Raw genomic sequence first — 25,207 nt, 5'->3', positions numbered from 1 at the left:
TTTTGGTTGAGTTTCAGCTCTGCGTGACTGTGGATGAATATGACCCTTCACAATAGATGATGCTGAAACAATGAATTCTGTTAGCTACATTTGACAATCAATCAGTTTAGTAAAATACCTCACTCACTTGTTGAGTAATAAATTGCGTCTCCCCATCGCTTTTACAACATTTCAAATTCTTCAGTTGCCACAGAAAAGCGGCAACTTTTATTTATATGGAATGCCGTGTCTGACAAAATAATAATAAATAAATATACAGAGAAATATAAAAAACAAAAATAGATAAATACATAAATAAAATAAATATTCAAAGAAATGTAAAAGGAAAATTCATTATTATTTATACTTTTATTTAATTTTTATTAATAATTTTTTCATTTATTTATTCATACATTTATTTATTTCCACATTAATAACTGTATTTATGTCTACAATAACTTATATTCACATTTATTTATTTCTACCCTTACTTTCACATATATTTATTTATATATTTCTTTGTGTAAATAAATAAACTTAGATATACTTTATATATATATATATTCCATTTCTTTGTACATTTATTTATGTATTTTTTTTCTTCTTATTTTGGCAGACATGGCATTCCACATAAAAAAGTAACCCAGGCCTGGGCGCATAACCCCTAAATAATGTTCAATGGTTGAAATGAGTAGAATAATGTCATCTTTACTGAGTTCTTGAAAATGCTTATTATTGTGTTCATAGATAGAGCGAACCTTTCTCTAAAACATAAGTCAGTCCCTTAACTTGAGCAAAGGGTCATGGGGTGTAGAAAAAAGGTGGATTGGTTGTGACCTGTCAGCTTAAAGGAATAGTTATTTATAACACTTAGGAAATGCACTGGAAGAATATAGAAACATTTTACATACATTTAATTATAAGCTTTGTTTTCCACAAAAAGAAAGAGATGTCTCTTTCAGGGTTGTATTGACTGTTCACAAAAAAATTCAATATGATAGAACACTCCTCAAGAAAATATGTTTTCAAATTTTATTGAAAGATCTTGATAAACAAGGAGAAACTGCAGCACTTCATTTGGATACTTCGGTAAAAGGCAAGAACTGTGAAATAGGCTAGCTTTTGAATAGAACAGAAGCAAACAACTAACACTCTAAAAAAGCTTTTCCATTTATTCGTAAATGTTTCCCTAATTCGTAAAATGGCTGTATTTGTTACATATCCTGAAGTTACCGTCCTGAACCCTCTTTTGATCATCTTTGGCCCTGCACATTTTAATTACATGCCTTAACCTATGCCTGTAATCTTCATCCCATGAAACAAGAATAATAAAAAACACAACACAAAGGATATCTATACAAGGATATACAGTAGTACACAAATTTAAAAATTAAACACCAAATTACTGTGCAAGAAATTTAAAGCGTAAAGGCCTGGTGCTGTTAATTTTGTTTTTTTAAAAAGCACAATTTGTTTGATCATAAATTTATGCAGCACAATATTCAAGACTTGAATAAATTAGACTAACAGATGTGGGGTGTAATGTGCAAAAAATGACACCAAATGGTTTAAACAAATTCGAATTTTAAATAAATTAATTATACGCCTCTCACTTTCAAACAAGAATAGATATTTAATGGTTTCATCATTTCATTTGGTATTTTTTGTATTTAAATAGTGACGTATAGTTGAGTATTATGCACTGAAAGTGCGCATGTGTTGTTTCTCAGTGGTTACCTGCAAACAAGAAAGAAAGAAAAAATCAATAAGTCAGCAGTCACTTGATAAACCTTTACTGGATACCACTGTAAATCACATGGCCCATGATATTGCAGACTATCAAATTCTTATTAAAACAAGTCAAGACTCCATGTCTAAGAATAGGCATCAGAAATGTTTCGTATTAAGAGTAAAAGTAATGATAGTAGTATATATGTAAAGTATATAAACAACAATATAAACATCAACTCTGCAATATTTAAACATGTAACTGCATGCATAAGACTTACTTATGACACGCAGATGTGCAGTGCTTTTGGCTCTTCCTATGATAAAGCACACAATGCCGCACATATCTGTGGATGTTTGTTTAAGAGTGAGCCTATGAACGGTTCCCATTTTCTCCACCACAACTTTAGGACCAGGATGCAGTGTCTCCCCCTTCAGGGTCCACGTAGGTGCCTTGACCACAGGCAGAGAGACTTCACATTCAAAGCATGCATCTGCAGGAGCAGTTACGTCCACATCCTGCAGCTCTCGCACCATCAGAACTGACTGAGCTGTTTACACAGGGAGGAAGTGCAAAACCACATGGGCACATGTTATAGTATCAGTTATTATGTAATAGTTTTTTTTTACCCCAATACAGTCATTTTCTCATTATAATCATACAGACAATTACCTGAAACTTTTTATAATTTCTATAATCTTTTAGTTTTTCTTAAAACAACAACAAACAAATAAACAAACATTTAAAGTTTTCTATTAAAATAGGCATACTGTTAATACATCTGAATAGCGTTCACTATGACTTGCAGGTAGCCATTTTATTTTCATAACACTAGAAAACTTTAAAACAGGTTGAAAACCAATTTATAGTTGTCAATCACATTTTAATTTGGCCAGTTTATGAACACACAACATGCATAGTCACTGTGTGTGTATTCTCACACTTTAGAAAGAAAATTGCTTTACATTTTTATTAAATCAGGTTTTAAAAATTTAGCTATGTTTTCTAATTTATGAAACCAACATAAATATGAATAGGCCTGACATTTCGAAGAAATTGGCAGAGGAGATTTAAACTCCTTTTTCGGACATCCATCATTAGTGACTGAGTTAAATAAAAGATAGCTACTATGTGATTTAAATTGGCTATTTAATAATGAAACGTCTCCACTGTTTTGTGGTATTAGCCTACAGCCAGCGTACTGTACTGTATGTGTAGAAGGGAGACGTCGCCACCTGCCGGTTATTGTAGTAACTGCAGTGGAAATTTGTACAGGTGGCTGACGACGGTAAGTTGGACGCCCAGAAGTCTTAAAGTAAAGATTTGTTCGTCAAGTAGTTCCAAAGGCAAATTGCTTAAGTAATTTTGCCAGGAAAATGCTAAGAAGCATTTATCATTGAATAATACTGAATATTAAGACTTTCTTGCGAGACTATGGTTTGTGTCAGACGTGACTGATTCATTTTTTTGGTTTCAAGAAACTATTTTGATTTTCATTTAGAACATTTATGTTTTCACTGGAACATAATTCCCACCTCATCCTTTAACAAAACGGCGCTATACTACGCACATGGCACCCTTTATCGTTAATATAACACGCGAACCCAAGACGTCATAAATCCTTTAGCGTGAATATGACACGCACACCCTACCCCACACCTAAACTTAGCCCTCACAGCGCGTGTTATATTAACGATGCCATGTGCGTAGTATAGCGCCGTTTTTGCATATTATAGCGTTCTATATGACGCTAAAGGATGGGAATGCGTTGAACAGCGAAGTGATTGACTGACTGACTGACTGACTGAATGAATAACTGATTGATTGAAAGACTTCTAATCTAGATATCAGACATTAGCAAGTAGAATAAGGTAGCCTATTGTTGATGCACTGAATTTGAAATTCTGTCAAATAATAGACAAGTTCGTAGCACGACAGTTTTTAGGGCAATAATGGATAACTTACATATATGTTTAAGAAAAAAATTAAATTAAACCGCAAAAATAATTTCCCCCGGTTTCAAAGATTAGGTCTATTCCTACAGAATAGGTCATACAAAAATTCTGTCATTTACTCACCCTCAAGTTATTATTTTTTTATTCTGCTGAAGAAAGATCTTTTGAAGAATATGGGTAACCAAAAAGTTGATGGGTCCCATTAAACCAAAATGTCCTAACTAAACAAATGCCTAATCCTGCTTTCATTTAAGCCCTGTCTGTGAAACCAGGCCTATATATAAATCAGCGATGTCCAATCCTGCTCCTAAAGGTTCACTGACCTGCAAAGTTTCTCCAACCCCAATTAAAACACACCTGAACAGTGGCCAATTTGGACACCCCTGCTATAAGTGAACATTATAATGTAGGCTACAATATATAAGATAAATATTTATAGGATATTTATAAATATATATAGGATAATATGCCTTTTGCGTGGGATTAAAGCACGCGGAGGAAGCGCTTTCTCTTTCTGAGAACTGTGCCTCACCCTGCTGAGGAAGCTTCTTTGATGTAGACCCAAGGTTGCATCCAGACAAAGCACTGACGAACAGTACAACTCGGATGCTGGAGCAGGTGAAAGCCTTGCAGCTTCATGGACTCCCCGGAGCATGCCTGCTCTCAGTTGGGCTGACCAGACTAACGAGGGCCTACTCAAGGAAATCCTTCCCGGTATTTCCTTACTTGACAACAAGCCGCCCGGCTCAGGCGAAGACCCCGCTATACTTGATAGCTCGGACGATGAGGAAACCATCCCGTCTGCCCAAGCTCCTCCGGTTAGCGGTTCGACTATACCACGGAGCGGCCGTACCATAACTCAGCCAGGCCTCGCAGTAGGTCACCCAGCCAGCAGCCCAGCCAACAGCCCAACCATCCTCCTAAGCCCTGGGGTAAGACATCTTTCAAAAAAGCCCACCCACTCTACCCCGTCGGACGGAAAGAGGAAGAGGCCTACCTGATGTTCAGCTCCAGGTGCTTCTCGGTCCAGGTTTTCAGGCGACCAGCCCATTGGACACAAGTGTGAACTGGCCCATCCGTGGCCCAGCATGCTACTCTATGCGTTTCCTCCCCTTTGCCTCATAACGACGTCTCTGGCCAGGGTGAGGGAACAGAGCTTGACCATGATTTTGATAGCTCCCAGGTGGCCCAAGGCTCCGTGGCTCTCAGAGATTAACCCTCTGCTGTATGCCCAGCTGTGGCCTCTCACACTTCTTACAGACCTTTCGTCCCAAGCGAACAGGGAAATTTATCACCCGCACCCAGACAGGGTGGCTCTCTGGGCCTGGCCCGTGAGAGGGCCAACTTAAACACATTGGGCCTCCCCCAACGTGTTGTGGCCACCATTCAGTGTGCCAGAGCCTCTTCGACATTGTCCCTTTATGACTGTAAGTAGCGTGTGTTCTCAATCACTAACATTTTATGCTTTCTGCAGGACCTTTTAGATAAGGGAAGATCCTTTTCCACTATTAAGGTTTGTTTATCGGCTATCGCTGCATGTCATGTGGGGTTTGACAGTGCTACAGTGGGGCAACACCCCCTTATTTGTAGGTTTATAAAGGGCGCATGCCGCTCTCTTCCAGTCTCCAGGAGAGTCATTCCTAAATGGGACCTCTCCATGGTCTTGGACACATTGTCTCAACAGCCATTTGACCCCTTGGGAAGTATTTCCCTTCAAGACAGCTCTGCTCCCGGCCTTGGCATCTGCCAAGCGGGTCAGTGATATGCATGCACTCTCTGTTCATCCCTCGTGCACTAGATTCTTGCTCAGTGGAGATAAGGTTTTTCTCAGGCCCAACCCGGCCTTTATGCCAAAATGCTTCCCAGCATTCACGTGTGAGGTGATTGAGCTTTCCGCGTTTCACCCAGCTCCTTTCTCCTTCACGAAGCATCAGAGGTTGAACGCTTTGTGTCCTGTACGTGCCCTGTGGGTATACTTAGACAGGACCAGCGCGTTCAGAAAAAGCGACCAGCTTTTCATCTCTTGAGGCCCCCCGCACTCTGGGAACCCCATTTCCAAGCAACGCCTTTCTCATTGGCTTGTGGAAGCTATATCTTTGGCATATGAATCCAAGGGAGTGCAGCCTCCAGAGGGGTCAGAGCTCACTCTACTAGAGGTATGGCTGCCTCATGGGCTCTATTTAGGGGAGTCTCTTTGCAGGACATATGTGCCACTGCAAGCTGGGCCTCTCCCCATATGTTTGTGAGATACTACCGGCTCGATGTCACCAGAACCCCGGTAGCTCATTCTGTCTATTCTGTGCTTCCTCACTTTGCGTGGTTGTTTCCTTGTGACATGTCATGCACTGCCTTTCTAGGTGGCTTTCCTTTGGCTTTCAGGGCCTCATTGTAATGTATTGGGCAATCGGGGAGCTGTCCATATTTCCCATAGGTGGATCTCGAACACGAGATGATGAAAGAGAACAACAGGTTACTATCGTAACCCCGGTTCTCTGAAACATTGAGTGGAGAGATCCACAAAGCTTGCCCCGCTTGCTGCACGATAAGCAAATATGCTCACTGAGGTAAGATAGCGCGTGCTAGTGTTTTATACTTTTGGTAAGAGGCGGGTCCCTTACCAGGCATTGGACCAGCGCAGTCTCATCCCAAGACGTCATTTAACTGACGTCTTGGGACGTCTTTTGACCATACGTCAACATCCGCCGTTTTAGGGTACCCTTTAACGTCGGTTAGATGACGTTATAGGATCTTAACCCTACCCCAGACATAAACCTACCCCGTCATCTAAATGACGTTAAAGGTAAAGCATCAGTTGTATGACGTCCCAGGATCGTCATGTAACTGACTTTAAAGGGTACCCTAAAAGGGCGGATGTTGACGTATTGTCAAAAGACGTCCCAAGTCGTCAGTTATATGACGTCTTGGGATGAGACTGTGTTAATTGGACACGCGCTTCTGTTTGTCAGGCCAGACTTTGTGCAATTGGATTCTTCCGCAGAGGTCAGGTGCGGATGCCCTTCCCATAGGTTTATCTCTCCACTCGATGTTTCAGAGAACCGCGGTTACGATAGTAACCTAATGTTATCCCTGTATATTTTTCTGTTGATATGAAAAATCAGGGACCTATTAGCAATATAGCCTGTGAATTATGTTGGCTACATAATGTATATTACAATGTTATGTTGATTCTGGACTATATGCCTTTGTTCAAAGTATTTCTATGGATCTGATTTTTAGAAGACAGCTGTCAGACTCTGAGATGGCGAACGGGAACATAGTAACATATTATCGGGTGGTGATGGTGCAGTCTATAAGACAAATGCCTTTGGTGTGAGAGAACCAGGTTAGAATCCACTGTGAGAAACCAATGTGTCCCTGAGCAAGACACTTAACCCCTAGTTGCTCCTGAGGCGTGCAACCTCTGACATACATAGCAAATGTAAGTCACTTTGGATGAAAGCGTCAGCTAAATGAATAAATGTAAATGTAAATGTAACATCACAATATTAGCTCTTAGCCTACATAGTCAAGCAAAAGGCATGTGTCCGATGTTGTAAAAAGAGATACCATTATTCAGCGTTTACTTTAGTAAAGTTGGCTAAGCGGATCTCTGAGCCCGTATGAGTGGGTGAAGTGAGGCTAATTTGCATATTATTTCGTGTATAATAAATGAAGCCAGGATGTAGTTACATTCAAGCTATTTTAAGGCATGAACATTTTTTTTTCACTGGAACAAAAAAACGTTTGAATATGTCATTTTGGTGACCAAAGATGAGTTTTAAAAATGAAATTTTTAATGTTGTTTAGCCTATAGAATATGCCTATATAGACTATTCATAAGTCAACACTATTACTGAGTATTTAAAAAACTTATTGTCTACAGGGGGGCTTTTAAGATAATTGGACGTTCCCACAATCAAGATGTAATGTTTAAAAAAATGTACCACAAACATACAGTTGTTTCATCATATATTCTGCATTAGAAAGCCTTGTTATTTATAAATTAAAATTAAAAACTGTATGACTGGCAACTTAACGAACTATTGGGTTGTTTAAAAAATGACAGTGCTGTCAATCATTCCAGTTCACCCCACCTGTTATGTTATTATTGTATAATTGGTTGAAAGGACTGAAGTTGCCTCACCTTCAACAGTTAGTCTTGCTGAGGATGTGTAGTTTCCAACTTGAACACTATAGATGCCCTCATCCTCTAGCAACACCTGTTGAATCACAAGTTTTCGATAGCACCCTTCACTGCAGATCTCGAAGCGCTCAGAAGGCAGGATGACATTAGGTCCTTTATACCAGCGAATGCTGCAACGAGGATTGGTCAGAGTGCAGTCCAGTATGACACGGGTTTTTTCTAGAGCTGTTTTATCCTGAAGTGGTTTCACAATGTTTGCTGGTAGTGCTGTGGAGATGAAAAGTCATAGTTTTAAGCACTTTGAGTGTGATATTGCTGTTATAACGTTTTTGATGTAATGTGTCCAGTTATTTTATCTTTGCTCTTAAAACAGTTGAATTAAAAGTTTGGCTACAGTTAGAACCATAGATTTGGAATTGTGTAGTGAACATGGACAATCGGTGTGGTAAAAAAACAAAACAAACCAAAAACCCTGTGAAATGCCCCATGGCTTTTATACTAGTCATCATCAGTCTTGGAACGCAACATATTCAATCAAATTAGTGAGCCATAATTAAATAATTTATAATACAAAGAATACACATTTCCAAAACATTAGCTGTTGAACTGTAGTGTGTAGGGGTGCAACAATATATCATGCCACAATATATCGCAATACAAAAATGCAATAATACGTATCGTGAATAGTGACAATATGTATCGTGGATAGTTCCCCCAAAATAAAAATGACTGTGAGAAAAAGTTATCAGAGTTTTAGTGTCAGTACTACATTGAACTATATATAATGTTGATTATAATGTATAATAATGCAATTGGGGAATATTTCTGGGTCCTGACAATGCCAAATATCTTATGTTACCAGGAAAAAGTGTCCGACATTTATGTGTGGTAGGCCACATCTAGTTAGTGACAGTGATCAAGCATATTCGTCAAAAATAATTCTGTATTTTCAGCTTCAGAATCATGAATATTTTTATTCTGGTTTCACCATTGTCCTTGGGTTACAAGCACCGAGTCCAACCCTATTAATTTAAACCCACAATGTCATACCAAAGTTATCATTTTAATCAACAGTACATTTTTTGTTAACCTTTTATAATATGTCTTGGACTATCGCCAAGATAGTCTATAATATTGTATCAATAATATTGAGACTATAATATTGTATCGTGAGTTCAGTATCGTGATATGCATTTACGACTGGAGCTTATCACCCTGCTCACATTTAAAGACTAATTTCTTGCTTTAGGATTTGCTGTGATATTGTGCATTTTATACAATTAATCACAATACGATCATTCTCTTGACTATAGGTATGATCCCGAACTCTCAAAAACGATTGCAAATAGTAACGTGAAAGTTAATTCTCGACAATAATTTGCACAGAATGAGAAAAAGAAACCAAAATATAGATTATAAAAAGAGGTTTCAGTTGTTGTTTTTGGCTGTTGGTCATCATTGCTGCTCTCTTACTTGTCGGGACATTCTAAATAACTGATGTCTGGTTGGACACATTTCAAAACGGTTTGAAATGTCATAGCATCTGCGACTAGTCATCAAAGAGGATGACAAGCTTTGGTTTTGTAGTGTGTGTTTGACTTAACATACAGACCTTCCACCTCAAGGTTAGCCGTAGACTCGACATTCTTGGCAACAAACTTGATCTCTCCAGAGTCGTCTCCTTTAACATTGCATATGAGGAGGAAGTGCTTAGTCCCTAAGAAAACATGGTTCAGAAAAGTCGTGATCAGATAGTGATAAAAATATTGAGAGGTTGAGTGGTCAATTTTTGGGAATGTAGCAATGGGTGCTAGAATAACCTTCCTGACGGATCTTAATGGTGCTGGTTGGTTTGATCCTCTCTCCGTTCTTAAACCACTCTCCGGGCACATCATCAAGTGACACTTCACACATGAACACTGCATTTTGATCTTCTTGAATATCCAGATCCTCTAAGCTTTGTAGAATCTCAAGTTCCCTCTCTGTTGAAATATTATTAAACATAAAAAGGTGTTGCGTAATTAGTTATAGATATAATACGTAACTAATTCAGCAGTAAGTGAAAATGCTTTCCATTTAGTTGAATTTGTCTCAGAACCAATAGATGGTAGTGTTGTACTTAGAATTAATTATTTCAGCAGGAGGATTTAGATTTAAATAATCAGTATATCACCAGGAACGTATACAATCTGCAGATACATGTGATGGTATTTTAACAGACTCTTTTTTGTTATTACCATAGATTTCCACTGAACATGATGTTGTAGCTTCCCCAGCATCACACACATATGAACCAGAGTCTACCAGCTCACACTTCAGTATCTGTAGAAATGACTTTCTTCCCATAGAGTAAATGCGAAGATTTTTTCCTGGTTTAAGCTGAACTTCATTCTGAAAGTGAAAGAATTACGCTTTATTTTGTAGACAAAAATTGCAACTTCAAATAATTAACTTTTTTTCATTTTTAATCAACTGCAACAAGAGGTCGTGGGGATGTCATGTAATTTTACCTTTGTCCACTTTATGTCTACGTTGTGGCGTGACAGCTCACATTCAAGGGTTACACCAGATCCTTCTGGTTGTCTGATATCCTCAAGCTTTTTCAAGACTGATACTGGGATTTCTGAAGAAGCAAAGTCTTGTCAGCCAATGTAAGAACATTACTTTTGACATAAAAACATGGGTAACACTTTATAATAACTACACGCTAATAATCATTAGTTAAGCATGAGTAAACCATTAATTCATCATTCATAAAGCATTAATAGACATTAATAAGCAGTTCATTAATACAGCTATAAATGCTTTCTTCTTGATTTAAAAGCATATCTATAATTTGTTTAATAATTGTATTTTCATCCTTTATTAATGATTAATTTATCATTTCTAAATGAAGAATTGCATTTTTTATGAACCAGTTATTTAAGAGTTTTCAGTGGTTCGTACGATTACTTAGAGCGAGTAAGTAAATGATTAATAAACTATTTAAATGTACATTCATACATCTTATTATTCAGAAATATAGTGATGGTTACTTAATGTGTTAATAAATGCTTTATTAACATGTATTAATGCTGTAATTAAGGGTTAATTTGGGTAGTTATAAAGCATTTAGTAGTGGTCAGTTAACTATGTTTGTGAGCTCATCTAAAGTGAGGACTATTCATGCCTTGTAAAGCATTTTTAAAGGCTGTTAAATATTTCTGTGTTCTGTATCACTGTGTTGTGTTTGTTACATTTCACTGTTTAGAAGATTGACGAGTCTTTAAATCACCTTTATAAATGCTTTACAAGGCATGAATAGTCCTCACTTTAGATTAGGTCACAAAAATAGTTAACTGACCACTACTAAATGCTTTATAACAACCTGTATTTACTACATTTACTTACACTTTCTAAGTGATCTTATCAATGACTGACAACTCTTAAACAACTGGTTTGTAAATAATGCTATACTTCATTTAGAAATTATTAATTGATCAACAAAGTATGAAAATACAATCATTAAACGCATTATAGATATGCTTATAAATCAAGAAAAAAGCATGAATAGCTGTATTTATAAACTGCATATTAATGTCTATTAATGTTTTATAAATGATGAATTAACGAGTATAAATACGAGTAGGAGTGGATATATGTAAGCTTAAGTATAGCTGCATGGCCTCTATGGAGATGGTGTCCTCAAGCTGCCCCTCACCAGTCTAACAGAGGAATTCAAGTGTGCAAAAACCAGGCTTCAGATGACGCTGAATGAATCTCGAGACCTAGTGGTGAGCAACAACGCACCGACCTTGGCAACCGGGCGCAAGTGGAGGCCAGAAAAAGCAGTCCAGGAGGCAACAGCAGCCCTTAAACATGCTGACATATTGGGTCATGTTCAGCATGGGAGAGGAGGCCTTGGGCTAACTAGCCATGCTGTTTGGAGTAAGGCCACTGCACCAGAGCGGCGGAAGATGGTAGTGCAGGAAGTACGCCAGCAGGAGGAGGCTGCAAGGTGGGCAAAGGCAGTCTCTCTTGCCAAACAGGGACAGTGGACTCGATGGGATAGTGTGGAGAAGAGGAAGGTCAGCTGGAAGGATCTGTGGGCTATGGAAGCGAGGCGATTGAGTTTTTCCATCAGAGCAACATATGACGTCCTTCCAACACCAGTTAATCTTCACCAATGGTATGGTGAAGATCCGGAGTGTGCCCTCTGTTCCATGCCAGCCAACCTCAGGCACATTCTCACAGGGTGTAAAACAAGCCTCACCCAAGGACGCTACACTTGGCGTCACAACCAAGTTCTAAAAACCCTTGCGTCCGCCCTGGAGAACAAGAGAGCTGCCACCAACTCCCTACCACCCCCAGCAGCATCACACCCCTTACGGATGACTTTTGTCCGTGAAGGGGCAAAACCACCAAAGAGCAGCTCTACACCTTTAGATCGAGACCAGCTGCGCTTGGCCCGCGACTGGAAAATGCTAGCTGACATTGGTCGGCAACTTGTGTTTCCTCCAGAGATCGCAACCACCACCCTAAGACCTGACATGGTGCTCTGGTCCCGTTCGCTCAAGAAGGCCTTCATTATTGAGCTCACAGTACCCTGGGAGGACTCAGTAGATGAGGCTTATGAGCGGAAACATCTGCGCTATGCTGAGCTAGCTGCCGAAGCACGGCGTCATGGATGGAACACAGAAATCCGACCAGTGGAGGTGGGCTGCAGAGGCTTTGTGGCAACATCTACAATCAGACTGCTTAGAGACCTGGGAATTAAGGGCCAGAGTCAGCGTTCGGCAATCAGAGCTGTATCGGAGGCGGCAGAAGTCAGCAGTCAGTGGCTCTGGATAAAGAGAAAAGACCCCAGCTGGGCCCCGAAGTGAGAGGGTCAGGAGGTATGCGGTCAACAATGTTTGACTCAGGGAGGAGGACGCCCCTGCCAAGCATAGTCCAATGGGATGTTGCCTGTCAACAACAAGGCAACTCCCATGTCTAATTGGGAATGGGACGCAAGCGCAGGTTTGATCACCCTGTCGCTGGCCGCCTTTGGAGAGGGTGTATAGTGTGAAAGGCCGAAACACCCTATGAACCAAAGGTACACTACTGACGATGCGATCCCCAAATTTATGAGGCTCACTGTTCATGAACTCTTGAGAGTGCTTGCACAAAGGTTAGGAACATCTTATCTTGTGTTCTTGGAATCTGAATTTCTGGACCTGTCCAGTGACTACTGAGAAAGATCAGTTGACAACAGGGGAAAGTCCTTGGGGCAGCACGGAGAGACGGCTGACAGGAGGGAATAGACCCCTTTGGGACAGTCATGGGTTAGCTTCCCATTTCTGTAGTTTCTCATGCTTCGCAGTATGTTGGAAACACCCGCCTTAGCTACAAAAAGGCAACATATGAGAATACCCCTAGAGTCTGCGAGAGCGGGGGCGGAAGAAGACTCATTGACTGATACCATGGTAACGACTGGACTGGAAACGACTACGAGTAATGAGAGCACAGCACAAGAGAACACCACAGCAACTGTCACAAGTTCCGCTGCAACAGCTGGCCACAAGGAGATGCAGGTATGTGTCTGCGGGTGGAGGAAAGTTACATCATACCATGGGTTGAGGATCCACCAGGGGAAGAAGGGGTGTTTGGGTATAGAGAGACAGAGGCCTCGCATTGATCACTTTCTGCGAAAGCGACCAAATCAGTCGAGTGAAGCACAGCAACTGGACGCAAACCATAGTTTGCAGTGCATCAGTACCGCTGTCATGGAAGATGTAAACCCAAGCACCGAAGTAACAACTGAGGTGGAACCAACAACAGGAGTGGAAATCACCCATCCCCCCAGACCTGTAGTCGAGAGGAGACTACTAGGGCACAGACCGTGTGTGAAGTGGCCTGGTGCCAGTGACAAGAAGCTGTGGGAAACAGTGAATACTGACCTTACCTTGACCCTCGAGAAACTTCGAGGCACAGTGGAGAAGAAGTTAGAGAGCATGGGCAACATCATTTATGAGTACGGGGTAGAAAGCTTTGGAGTGCAAGAGGAAAAAGGCAGGAGGAAGGTCCCAACCCCACCAGTTTCCAGGAGGCAACAAGAAATCAAGCGCCTCGTTCAAGAAAGGAGACAGCTTAAAAAACAGTGGAAGAAGGCCTCGGAAGTAGAAAAGGAGGGCATAGAGGCACTTCAGGCTGACATCAAAACCCGGTTGGCGTCTCTCCGTAGAGCAGAGAACCTACGGAAACGCAGAAGGAAGAAAGAGCAAACTAGAACCCGTTTCTATAAAGATCCCTTCAAGTTCCTTAAAAGTCTCTTCACAGAGGAAAAAAGTGGAGCTCTAAAAACAACAAAGAAAGATCTAGAGGAGTACCTGAGAACAACAAACTTTGACTCAAAGCGACATGAGCATCTGGCCATCCCATCAGATATTCCACCCATTGAACCCCCAGAATATCATATTGAGACCAGTCCTCCGACATGGAAAGAGGTGGAAAACATAGTTCGACGGGCAAGAACAGCATCAGCCCCGGGGCCAAATGGAGTCCCGTACAAAGTGTATAGGAACGCACCAGACGTCCTGAGGTTCCTCTGGAGACTTATGAGAACAGCTTGGCAAAAGAAGAAAATACCCAAAGTGTGGCGCAGGGCAGGCGGGGTCCTGATCCCTAAGGAGAAGGATGCAGAGACTATCAGCCAATTCCGCCCAATCTCCTTACTGAATGTCGAGGGTAAAATCTTCTTTAAGGTCATTGCTCAGAGGATGGCCGAGTTCCTTCAAAAGAATGCGTATGTCGATACATCTGTACAGAAGGCAGGAATATCAGGGTTCTCTGGCTGCTTGGAACATTCCAGCATGATCTGGCACCAGATTCAGATGGCCAAAGTGGAGAAAAGGGACCTCCATGTAGTCTTCTTAGACCTCGCCAATGCATTTGGCTCTGTGCCCCATGAACTACTGTGGTCTGCCTTCAGATTTTTCCACATACCGGACACCATCACAACCCTGGTGAGGTCGTACTTCCAGGATCTGCAGTTCTGCTTCACCACCTCAGAGTTCACCACCTCATGGCAGACCCTGAATGTAGGTATAATGGCAGGGTGTACCATTTCTCCATTGGCATTTATAATGGCTATGGAGGTGATCATCAGAGCCTCAAGATGGGTTGTTGGTGGACAGCGAGTCAACTCTGGTTACCGCCTCCCTCCACTCAGAGCCTACATGGATGACATTACAACATTGACCACCACCGTTCCATGCACCAGGAGACTGCTCAGAAAGCTCGAGGAGAACATCAGCTGGGCCCGTATGAAGATTAAACCATCCAAGTCACGCAGCATCTCAATTGTGAAGGGAAAACTCTCTAAACTGAAATTCTTCATCGGGCATGATCAAATCCCAACAGTGTCTGAGCAGCCAGTAAAAAGCCTTGGAAGGTGGTATGATGCAAGCCTGAAGGACAAAGACCAGGTGCAACAACTGCGCAAAGACATCAGTAGTAGCCTACAGGCCATCGACAACACCCAGCTACCTGGAAAGTTAAAGGCCTGGTGTCTGCAGTTTGGTCTCCTACCCCGGGTGTTGTGGCCCCTAGTAGTGTATGAGGTTCCAATCTCAACAGTGGAGAAGATGGAAAGAGGAGTCACAGGATATCTAAAGAAGTGGCTCGGAGTTCCACGATGCCTTACCACCATAGGCCTCTATGGAGATGGTGTCCTCAAGCTGCCCCTCACCAGTCTAACAGAGGAATTCAAGTGTGCAAAAACCAGGCTTCAGATGACGCTGAATGAATCTCGAGACCTAGTGGTGAGCAACAACGCACCGACCTTGGCAACCGGGCGCAAGTGGAGGCCAGAAAAAGCAGTCCAGGAGGCAACAGCAGCCCTTAAACATGCTGACATATTGGGTCATGTTCAGCATGGGAGAGGAGGCCTTGGGCTAACTAGCCATGCTGTTTGGAGTAAGGCCACTGCACCAGAGCGGCGGAAGATGGTAGTGCAGGAAGTACGCCAGCAGGAGGAGGCTGCAAGGTGGGCAAAGGCAGTCTCTCTTGCCAAACAGGGACAGTGGACTCGATGGGATAGTGTGGAGAAGAGGAAGGTCAGCTGGAAGGATCTGTGGGCTATGGAAGCGAGGCGATTGAGTTTTTCCATCAGAGCAACATATGACGTCCTTCCAACACCAGTTAATCTTCACCAATGGTATGGTGAAGATCCGGAGTGTGCCCTCTGTTCCATGCCAGCCAACCTCAGGCACATTCTCACAGGGTGTAAAACAAGCCTCACCCAAGGACGCTACACTTGGCGTCACAACCAAGTTCTAAAAACCCTTGCGTCCGCCCTGGAGAACAAGAGAGCTGCCACCAACTCCCTACCACCCCCAGCAGCATCAGTAAGTAAGTAAGTACATTTATTTGTCCTCGTGAGGAAATTTGTTTGCATAGCAATCAAGTAGGCATTTCAACATACATACGACATACATCATACACACACACAAAAATAAATAAATAAAAGAAAAAATACAAAGACACATACTACTACACTTAGCCCATAATTCCACATACCCTACACTTATTAACTACCTATTTGATTTAAGCAATACCAGACCAGCTGAGTATCCTATACCTATGTAACTTAGCTATTTAAAAGCTTAATTGCTTGAGGCACAAATGAAGACTTTGATCTATTTTTAGTGAATAGAGGGAGGCAGTACCGTCGCCTAGAAGGCAGTAGTTCGAATGAAGAGGCAAGAGGGTGCCTCTTGTCTCCCACAATGGTTTTTGCCTTGTTCATTACTCTTTCCCTGTAAATGCATTCCACACTTGGTAACGTGATCCCTAATAGTTTACTGGCCAGTGTTACTGTTTTCCTTACAGACTTCTTCTGTGCCTCAGTAGCATTTCCAAACCAGCAGATGATGCAGAAGGCCAACACACTTTCAATAAAAGAAGAATAAAACATCTGAAGCATTTTGTTGTGAACATTAAAAGATGACAATTTCTTTAAAAAGTACATTCTTTGTTGAGTCTTAGTACTGATGAGGTCAGACCACAGATCCCATTTAAGCTTATGGTCAATCACTATGCCAAGATATTTATAATTTGTAACCGATTGTATAGCCTCCCCGTTAATAAAAGTTAAATTTGATGATTGTGTCATTCTAAAATCAATGGACATTTCTTTTGTTTTTGTGGTGTTTAGAAGGAGGCTTGACTTTTCACACCAATTTAAGAAATAGTCAAGAACTGGCCCATGATCCTCCTCATCATCATACAGTAGACTCAACAAAGCAGTATCGTCTGCATACTTAATAAGGTGCCTGTTTGGTAAAGTGCTGGTACAAGAATTCGTATATAAAATAAACAATAAAGGAGATAAAACACATCCCTGAGGAGAGCCTGTGCAAGTAGACATCTTGACCGAGAGAGAAGTTCCTGTCCTGACCTGCTGGATTCTACAACTAAGAAAATCAACAATCCAAAGAATCAAGCCAGGTTCAAGTGAAAATTCTGAGGCCAGTCTATCCGCCAAAATACTGGGCTGGATAGTATTAAAGGCCGAGGAAAAGTCCACAAATAAAATCTTAGCGTGGGTCTTTGGTTTCTCAAGGTGAGTGTGCAATAAGTGCAATAGTGTCCCAATGGCATCTTCAACTCCCCTGGAGGCCTGATAGGCGAATTGCAAGGGGTCCAAGAGATGCTGAGTTTCAGATACAATGTACCTCTTTACTAACTGCTCGAAGCACTTCATGACCAGCGACGTTAGTGCAATTGGTCGATAGTCATTTGGTCCAGTGGGTCGCTAAGTTTTTGGCACTGGTATAATTATGGATGTTTTCCATAGTGTTGGGACCTTGTGAAGGTTAAAAGAAGATCACACCCCTTACGGATGACTTTTGTCCGTGAAGGGGCAAAACCACCAAAGAGCAGCTCTACACCTTTAGATCGAGACCAGCTGCGCTTGGCCCGCGACTGGAAAATGCTAGCTGACATTGGTCGGCAACTTGTGTTTCCTCCAGAGATCGCAACCACCACCCTAAGACCTGACATGGTGCTCTGGTCCCGTTCGCTCAAGAAGGCCTTCATTATTGAGCTCACAGTACCCTGGGAGGACTCAGTAGATGAGGCTTATGAGCGGAAACATCTGCGCTATGCTGAGCTAGCTGCCGAAGCACGGCGTCATGGATGGAACACAGAAATCCGACCAGTGGAGGTGGGCTGCAGAGGCTTTGTGGCAACATCTACAATCAGACTGCTTAGAGACCTGGGAATTAAGGGCCAGAGTCAGCGTTCGGCAATCAGAGCTGTATCGGAGGCGGCAGAAGTCAGCAGTCAGTGGCTCTGGATAAAGAGAAAAGACCCCAGCTGGGCCCCGAAGTGAGAGGGTCAGGAGGTATGCGGTCAACAATGTTTGACTCAGGGAGGAGGACGCCTCTGCCAAGCATAGTCCAATGGGATGTTGCCTGTCAACAACAAGGCAACTCCCATGTCTAATTGGGAATGGGACGCAAGCGCAGGTTTGATCACCCTGTCGCTGGCCGCCTTTGGAGAGGGTGTATAGTGTGAAAGGCCGAAACACCCTATGAACCAAAGGTACACTACTGACGATGCGATCCCCAAATTTATGAGGCTCACTGTTCATGAACTCTTGAGAGTGCTTGCACAAAGGTTAGGAACATCTTATCTTGTGTTCTTGGAATCTATGGTAATGTTACTGTTTTTAATTTATGTATGTATTTTTTTCTTATGTTTTTTGGTGTTGGTGTCCTTGTGTGTGATGTATAGTGAAGCCAAAGACAAATTTCCACTTGTGGACAATAAAGGAACTAAACTAAAACTAAACTAAACTAAACTGTTTACTCATGCTTAACTAATGATTAATAGTGTGAAGTTATTATAAAGTGTTACCAAAACATGTGTTATGTATACACATTTAATTAGGTAAAAGAGAATCGCTGTTGTTACGGCCAAGCTACACATTTGCAAAGTGAATTGTGGGATTGACAGCTAGCGGACCACAAAAAGCGTTGAGAGCGTCAAAATTTTGGGCAGTTCTCGACTTAATGCAAATATCAATTGAAAAGCGTGGGCGGCAGCCAATCACTGTGAAGTATAGTGACCTCTGTCTAGAGCATTTAAAAATAAGCAGATTGTGCAGGCTGGATTTGGTGCGTAAATCATTGTTTACTCATGTGACTCTGCATTTGTTATGTTAAATATTGCAGTTTGCATGCTTTCATAATTATTACACTGGCTGGTTTTACAAAAGTTTATAAAATTGGCAATATCTCTTTACTTCATTTGGAAACTTGCTATGACACACCACTAAGCGGAGGTATTTTAGTATTGTCAGCGACACTGAGCATAGTTTTGCCTATGTAAGGCTTATTGACAAAAAGCCATTTTGATCACATTTGAAAGGCTGTGATCTTAAAACCAAGTCACAATTTATAATTATTTTATTATTATTATTTACCTCTGGGTTGCCCTTGTTTGACTTTTGAGATCACATAGTCAACTGTGCACATGTCATCTGTCTAGTAGTTCAACAGGAGCTTATCATTTAACCATACCTCAGCTTTGTGCTTAGAGGACTTTGAGAAGCGTCCTTTGTTGTAGTGGCATTTACATGTTATTGTCATCCTCAATGACAGCTCTGTGACTCCAAATGATAAGCCCTATTGAGTGACTTGGCGTAGAAGTGATTACCTTACACCAGCACCTTATGCTTGTGAATGTTTGAAATGTTTCGGTAGCTGGAGTCTGATCATGTGATCCACATCTTTTTATATGTGTAACCTGACACATGGTAAGAGCAGTAGCAAAAATGTCTGTCCATGCCATTGTACTGTCATCAGCATCAGAAATTTAACCAGTTTGATGACTTACATCATTGCCCTGGACCCTCTTACCTCTCACGACTAAGTTAATAATGGCCTGATTCCACCCCTTATAAGTTAATTGTTGCCAAGGCAATTAAGGAAAAAAGACAGATTATTGCAAGCCTGTATTTCTTGTCATAATAAGTAAATCTGAGTATTAATGGTTAATTTAAGGATCTGCTTTGGCTATGTTTTTTTTAGCTCATATTTTGGATGTCTGTTACGTTGAGGGAGTGGTCTGTTCTTTTTAGCCAGGAAAACACTGACTTTGTTGTGCTCAGGCTAGCTGAGCTGTGTGATTGAAGGTATAAGGTGTTAGTAGTATATAAGGTCTATAGGTATAAGGTATTTTTTAGTGGCTAAATCTGAATGTAAAGGCTGAATCACTCACAGCATCTTTAAAGGTGGTCTGTGAAATTTCTGCACCACTATTGTAAAAAAAAGTGTTTTCAGTTTTTCTGTAACTTTTCAAACTAGTGGTGCTTTTCCACTGCTGGTACGGCTCGGTATGGCTCAGTACGGTTCGGCGCAGCACGGTTCGGCTGGCTTCGCTTTTCCACTGCGTGGTACCACTATAATATATACCACAATAACAGCAGTGGCTGTTACTGGCTATTTAAATCTAGCGGGTTTGGTTTCTCTTGTCGATGTCTATTGGTCACAAATACAATGACGCTGGTAGTGATGATTCTGTCTGACCACTCAGTGATCTGCAGTGTTTCACGTCACATTTTAGTACCAATACGGTACGCTTGGAACCTCAACAGACCAGGTACCATTTAAAGCCAGCCGAAGCGAGCCGTACCGTACCATGCAGTGGAAAAGCGCCAAAACGTGTCGTACCAAACTGTACTGTACCATGCAGTGGAAAAGCGTCATAGGAGATGTCATGCCCTAAACTCGACATTGTTTGAGCCAGTAGTTGACGTTTCAGGCAGCTCAAATAAACCATGGACTGTAAAAGATGGACGACGCCCCTTCACTCTCTTCCATTGGTCAGAACTGAAGCCAGTGTCCCAATATGGTGCTGACATTTTGGAACTTGAGTCTACGCAATAGCGATTTTGGGACCAGACATGCGCAGTAGTGAGCAGGAAGTAAAGCCGTGAAATCAAGGCCCCGCCTTCACTCTTGCAGAATCAATCACAAGCACACGCTCCTGCACTTTTTTAATTAATTATTGAAGTTTAGATATTAAATTTAAAGCTCCAATCTCCTCAGTCCTTCGAAGATCCCGAAAAAAAGTCTGTTGGTGCTTCAGTGACTTCAACCTGCACTCTTAGTTCTATGAAGCATGGGGTTCTTTACTCAACTCCAAAGAACCTTTTATGCTAAAAAATGTTCTATAATGACAAGAAAGAACCCTTTCGACACAAAGGTTCTTTATAGGCTATTATTCATTCATTTATTTCATTATTCTGCAACATTTTGTAGTTGTAATTAAATTGTTGTTTATTATTGTTGTTTATTTATTAACGTAATATCACATTTTATTCATGCTGATCTTTGGAGAAAAACTGCACTCTTTGTTACATAAAATTATATAAATATATACATTATCTAACCCCCATTTCTTGAATTTTGTGATCATTCACATGCATTCGTAAAAACAGTTTTGGGCCTTGATGTCTGTCGTTAATATGAAATATATAATCCGGGAAAGGACAAAACAAATTTGGTCCATATAGAACCTTTTTCCTGGTTACAAAGAACCCTAAAGGGTTCTTATTATTGAATCTTTAAAAAGGGTTCTCTATAGAACCTTTTAGGGGTTCCAATACGTAGCACTGATAGAACCTTTTAAGGTTCTCCATGGAACCTTTTCTTCTAAGAGTGTGTCAATCACAGCTGTCAATCATGATGTCACCACGACCGCATCAAATACACTAAAAACTAACTAAAAACAAACCTATTTTAAAAACACTTGAAATTACATCAGCATGATTTAAAACAGAAACCATATTTGGAAAAACGATATTTGAAGTGTAATTTAATTGTTGGTCTCACATGCCTTTGAATAACATGGGGAGGCGGAGTTTATGACCTATACTAGGACCATCCACCGAGGGGCGATCTAGACGTTTTGGCTTCCCTTTTCAGGGCTTTGTGCGGCACGCTTGAAATAAACAAGTCACGTTTTAAAGGTGCCACACAGCCACAGTGTTTAAACTCTTCAAGAATTCAGTCAACAAATGACTTGCTTTCAGTCGTCTTTTCACTTGAAACTGGATTAGGATTCAATTTTAACACTGAATCCCCCATTAGTATTTTCATCTAATTGTCTAGTTAAAGTAGTTTTAAATTCTTGAAGAAGATAAATATACTTGAGACATTAAGACTTGTTTTCTTTTTAGAGAATGTGTCTTTAGGTCAAGTGCAATTTTCCATACTGCCCTGACAGATTTTTATGTTTGTTTTTAAAAAAGGGACTTTTGAATGTTTTTAAACAAAAACAGTATTTTTTGCTGGCAAAATTGTCACAATTAAGTCTCTACTACAAAAAAAAAAAATTAATTTGCACAGTACCTCTGACATCCAGTCTTGCCAATGATCTGATATTTTCAACAGAGAATATATAGGTGCCAGTGTCATCCAAGGTCAGGTTGGAGATGGTAAGGCTGTGTGCCCGTCCTTTTGCAGTCATATGCCAGTGGTTATTATTTTTGAGAGTGTTCCCATCCTTCTGCCATACACCCTCCACATTGCTATGCGACAGCTCCACCTCAAAAGAAGCTGTCTCTCGTTCGTAAGTCTGGATCTCAGTTAGACCTTTCAGAATCTTGATTTTTCGTGCTGCGTGGACAAGCACAGGTTGTCAAAGACAAGAAATTTATAGTTCAATTGTGATGCAGTTAGAAACCAGTGAAGTGTGTGTAAAACAGAGAGAGATTAAAAAGAAAGGTGAAGTTTATAAAGAGAAAAAAAAAATAGAACAACAGTTGGTGAATTAGATGGCTCGGTTTTGTCCGCTTGGTGATAGCAATACACTAAATCCTGCCTTCGGTCAGGGCTATGCCAATTTCCAAAAGTATTCCAAAACAGACAGGCATTCCCTGTGGAAAATGGTGGTTTATTTTAGAGAGTTGGTGACCCCACCCTAGATTTTGAAGGCCAGTGCATAAATTTAGCTGCAATGAAAACAGATCCAGATTCATAGTTGGTGCCAGGAACAGCCAAAGGAAGCACAGACTTTCTCTCATCACTTGCTCATTTGTACAACACAGCTTTATCGTCTTAAGCTATCCTGAAAGGAATGTTTATCACTGGTAATGTATTGCTTGTCTGCTAAAGAGCAAATTACTTTTATCGTCAGAAGTTATGTTAAGAGATATTGAAAGCTTGTTTGGTATGTTTGACGTAGACGGCTAATAATCAAAGGCAATGGAAATTAGTTGTGAGTTGCACCTCTCATAGTATCTGTGTTTCACAGGCAACTTATAGGAATTAAAAGGTTACGCCGCCAGGACCTTCTACCAGCTCTTGATTTAGTTCTCATTTGACATGCTTAATTGAATTATCATAGCTCTTCTGATCTAATGTCAATACAGAAAGCTGCTCCCCGGGCCTCAGTACGTGGTCTGCCAATCACCTGTTTGCTGCTGTCAAACCATGGAACAAGTGTCACTAAAGTAGCTTGCTTGCATTACTCTTGGTTACTTGATTCAGTTTGTTTAAGACGACAACATCGCAATGGGCAGTAATGAGGGACCATAAAGAAATGCTAACAACAGCGCATAGTGAGAAAGAGACAAGCACATGCAGACTCACGTTCCACACTGAGCTTGGCTTGTGTGCGGTCATGGAGTGTTTCACAGCTGTAGGTGCCTCGGTCTGAAAGGGTGAGTTTGTGGATTGTGAGAGAATGTTTTTTTCCACTCTGCTTCAGAGTGAATTTGGACCCTGGATGTATAACCACTCCTTGTCTCATCCACTGCACCTCTGCAGTCTCAAGGCTGACTTCCACCTCAAGTGTTGCCTCAGCAAACTCCTCTGCAACCACCGGGTCCATGCTCTTTGTGAAAACCACCTGTGCCTCTGAATACAGATCAGGGTAATCAGCAGGTTTTTTTTTACACTTTTAATAGCTCTTTATATTCAAAAACCAATGAGCAAAGCCAATAAGGACAACATTATTTCATGTGCTCCTCGTTCTACATTGCTGTGTGCTGTAGTAACACTTGTCTCTGTCAGTTAAGAGTGGAATTCTAACTGGAGAAGCTGTTAAGCACAAGCCATCATAAGCACCTTTTCAACAATTCAGGCATGCCTGAAAGGGTCATTATTAAACTCAAACATGTTGACATGACATTAAAGACCGGTGCAGGATCTTTAAGAAAATACCACTATCTACACTCCAAATACCATTTTGTAGAAAGTGACCTATTAGTTAATTCCTCACTTAATATGTTGATGGTTCATTAATCAAATGTTATGTCAAAATGAAATACTGATGTTATTCTACCTTGGACCTGAAGGATAGCTCTGGAAATCACACCTTCAGCCTTAGCTGTCAACTTGCAGCTATCTGAGACTTGGCAGTTGTTGATATGCAGCATATGGCATAATCCATTACTTGAGATCTTGAACTTATGGTTTGATGAAATTGGCTGGTCATTCCTAAACCAGGCCAACTTCACATCTTCTGGAGACACCACACACTTAAATGTTGCGTCTTCTCCTTCCATCACAGTTATGTTGTGTAGCTCCGCAATAAACTCCACAATGCGAGGAACTTGGGGAAAGAAGAGACGTAAGTTGGCACTAAAGTAATATGCGATTTGTTCCTGATTTCAGGTTAAACTTTATGCAGATGCACACGAATCCTTTGGTAGAATTTGACTTACTATTGACCACTACAGTAGCTGATGTCCTTTCATCTTTGGATTCACAAGCATATTCTCCTGCATCATCTTCTGTGACGTTGTGTACAGTCAGGCTTCTCACTCGACCATCAGCTCTGATTGTAAAATGTCTGTTTGGCGCAATCTCTTGGCTGTCCTTAAGCCACTGAACATCTCCTTTTGACTTGTACAGTTCACATTTTAAAACCACATCCTTACCTTTGAGTCCCACTACGTTTTCCAGTGGTTTGGAAAATTTCACTTTCATTGCTGATTACGAAACAGTAAAGACAAAATTTTACTGCACACCTTTACAAGCAATGAATTATTAGTACTTAAAACATTTGTAGAAATGTATGGTTCGTTCCCCAGTCTTACCTTTGACATGGACACTAAAGTGCATCTCATCGGATCCCACGTGACATGTGTACTCTCCAGTATCACATCTCTTAAGTGGGTTAATGGTGAGGTAGTGGGTGTTACCATCACTTGTCGTGTGGAAACGATCCCCTTTGATTGGATCATGACCTCTCTGCCATTTCACCGGGGCATTGACCCTGTTAACAGCGGCACGTAGTGTCACACTGTCTTCTTCATAGGCTGAAATATTTGTTCTTTCTTCTTTTTTGATGAATTTGAATGGTGTTTCTATGAAAAGAAAGTTGTGTTATTGATATGAAATTGAATTGATATGAAAGAAAAAA

At 41.0% G+C, this 25,207-nt stretch overlaps 1 protein-coding gene across 1 annotated transcript in view; it reads right to left on the bottom strand.

Moving 5' to 3' along the window:
- Positions 1-1,030: 1,030 nt before the first annotated feature.
- obsl1b (obscurin like cytoskeletal adaptor 1b) overlaps positions 1,031-25,207 on the bottom strand; it is a 42,169-nt gene continuing 17,992 nt past the window's right edge. The window contains exons 27-38 of the mRNA XM_089133628.1: positions 24,882-25,151; positions 24,507-24,773; positions 24,125-24,394; positions 23,431-23,697; positions 22,189-22,455; positions 10,318-10,430; positions 10,045-10,198; positions 9,628-9,789; positions 9,420-9,524; positions 7,808-8,074; positions 1,989-2,258; positions 1,031-1,716 (exon numbers count right to left, since the gene is read on the bottom strand). Of these exons, the coding sequence (XP_088989754.1) occupies positions 1,706-1,716; positions 1,989-2,258; positions 7,808-8,074; positions 9,420-9,524; positions 9,628-9,789; positions 10,045-10,198; positions 10,318-10,430; positions 22,189-22,455; positions 23,431-23,697; positions 24,125-24,394; positions 24,507-24,773; positions 24,882-25,151 (2,423 nt within the window). The 3' untranslated portion in view covers positions 1,031-1,705. The remainder of the gene's footprint in view (positions 1,717-1,988; positions 2,259-7,807; positions 8,075-9,419; positions 9,525-9,627; positions 9,790-10,044; positions 10,199-10,317; positions 10,431-22,188; positions 22,456-23,430; positions 23,698-24,124; positions 24,395-24,506; positions 24,774-24,881; positions 25,152-25,207) is intronic.

The sequence above is a fragment of the Pimephales promelas genome, chromosome 7, assembly GCF_988280905.1.
Source record: "Pimephales promelas chromosome 7, fPimPro1.hap1.1, whole genome shotgun sequence".
In the NCBI taxonomy this organism is placed as follows: domain Eukaryota; kingdom Metazoa; phylum Chordata; class Actinopteri; order Cypriniformes; family Leuciscidae; genus Pimephales; species Pimephales promelas.
The sequence above is the reverse complement of the archived record's forward strand: the minus strand, read 5'-3'. Positions and strand labels throughout refer to the sequence as shown.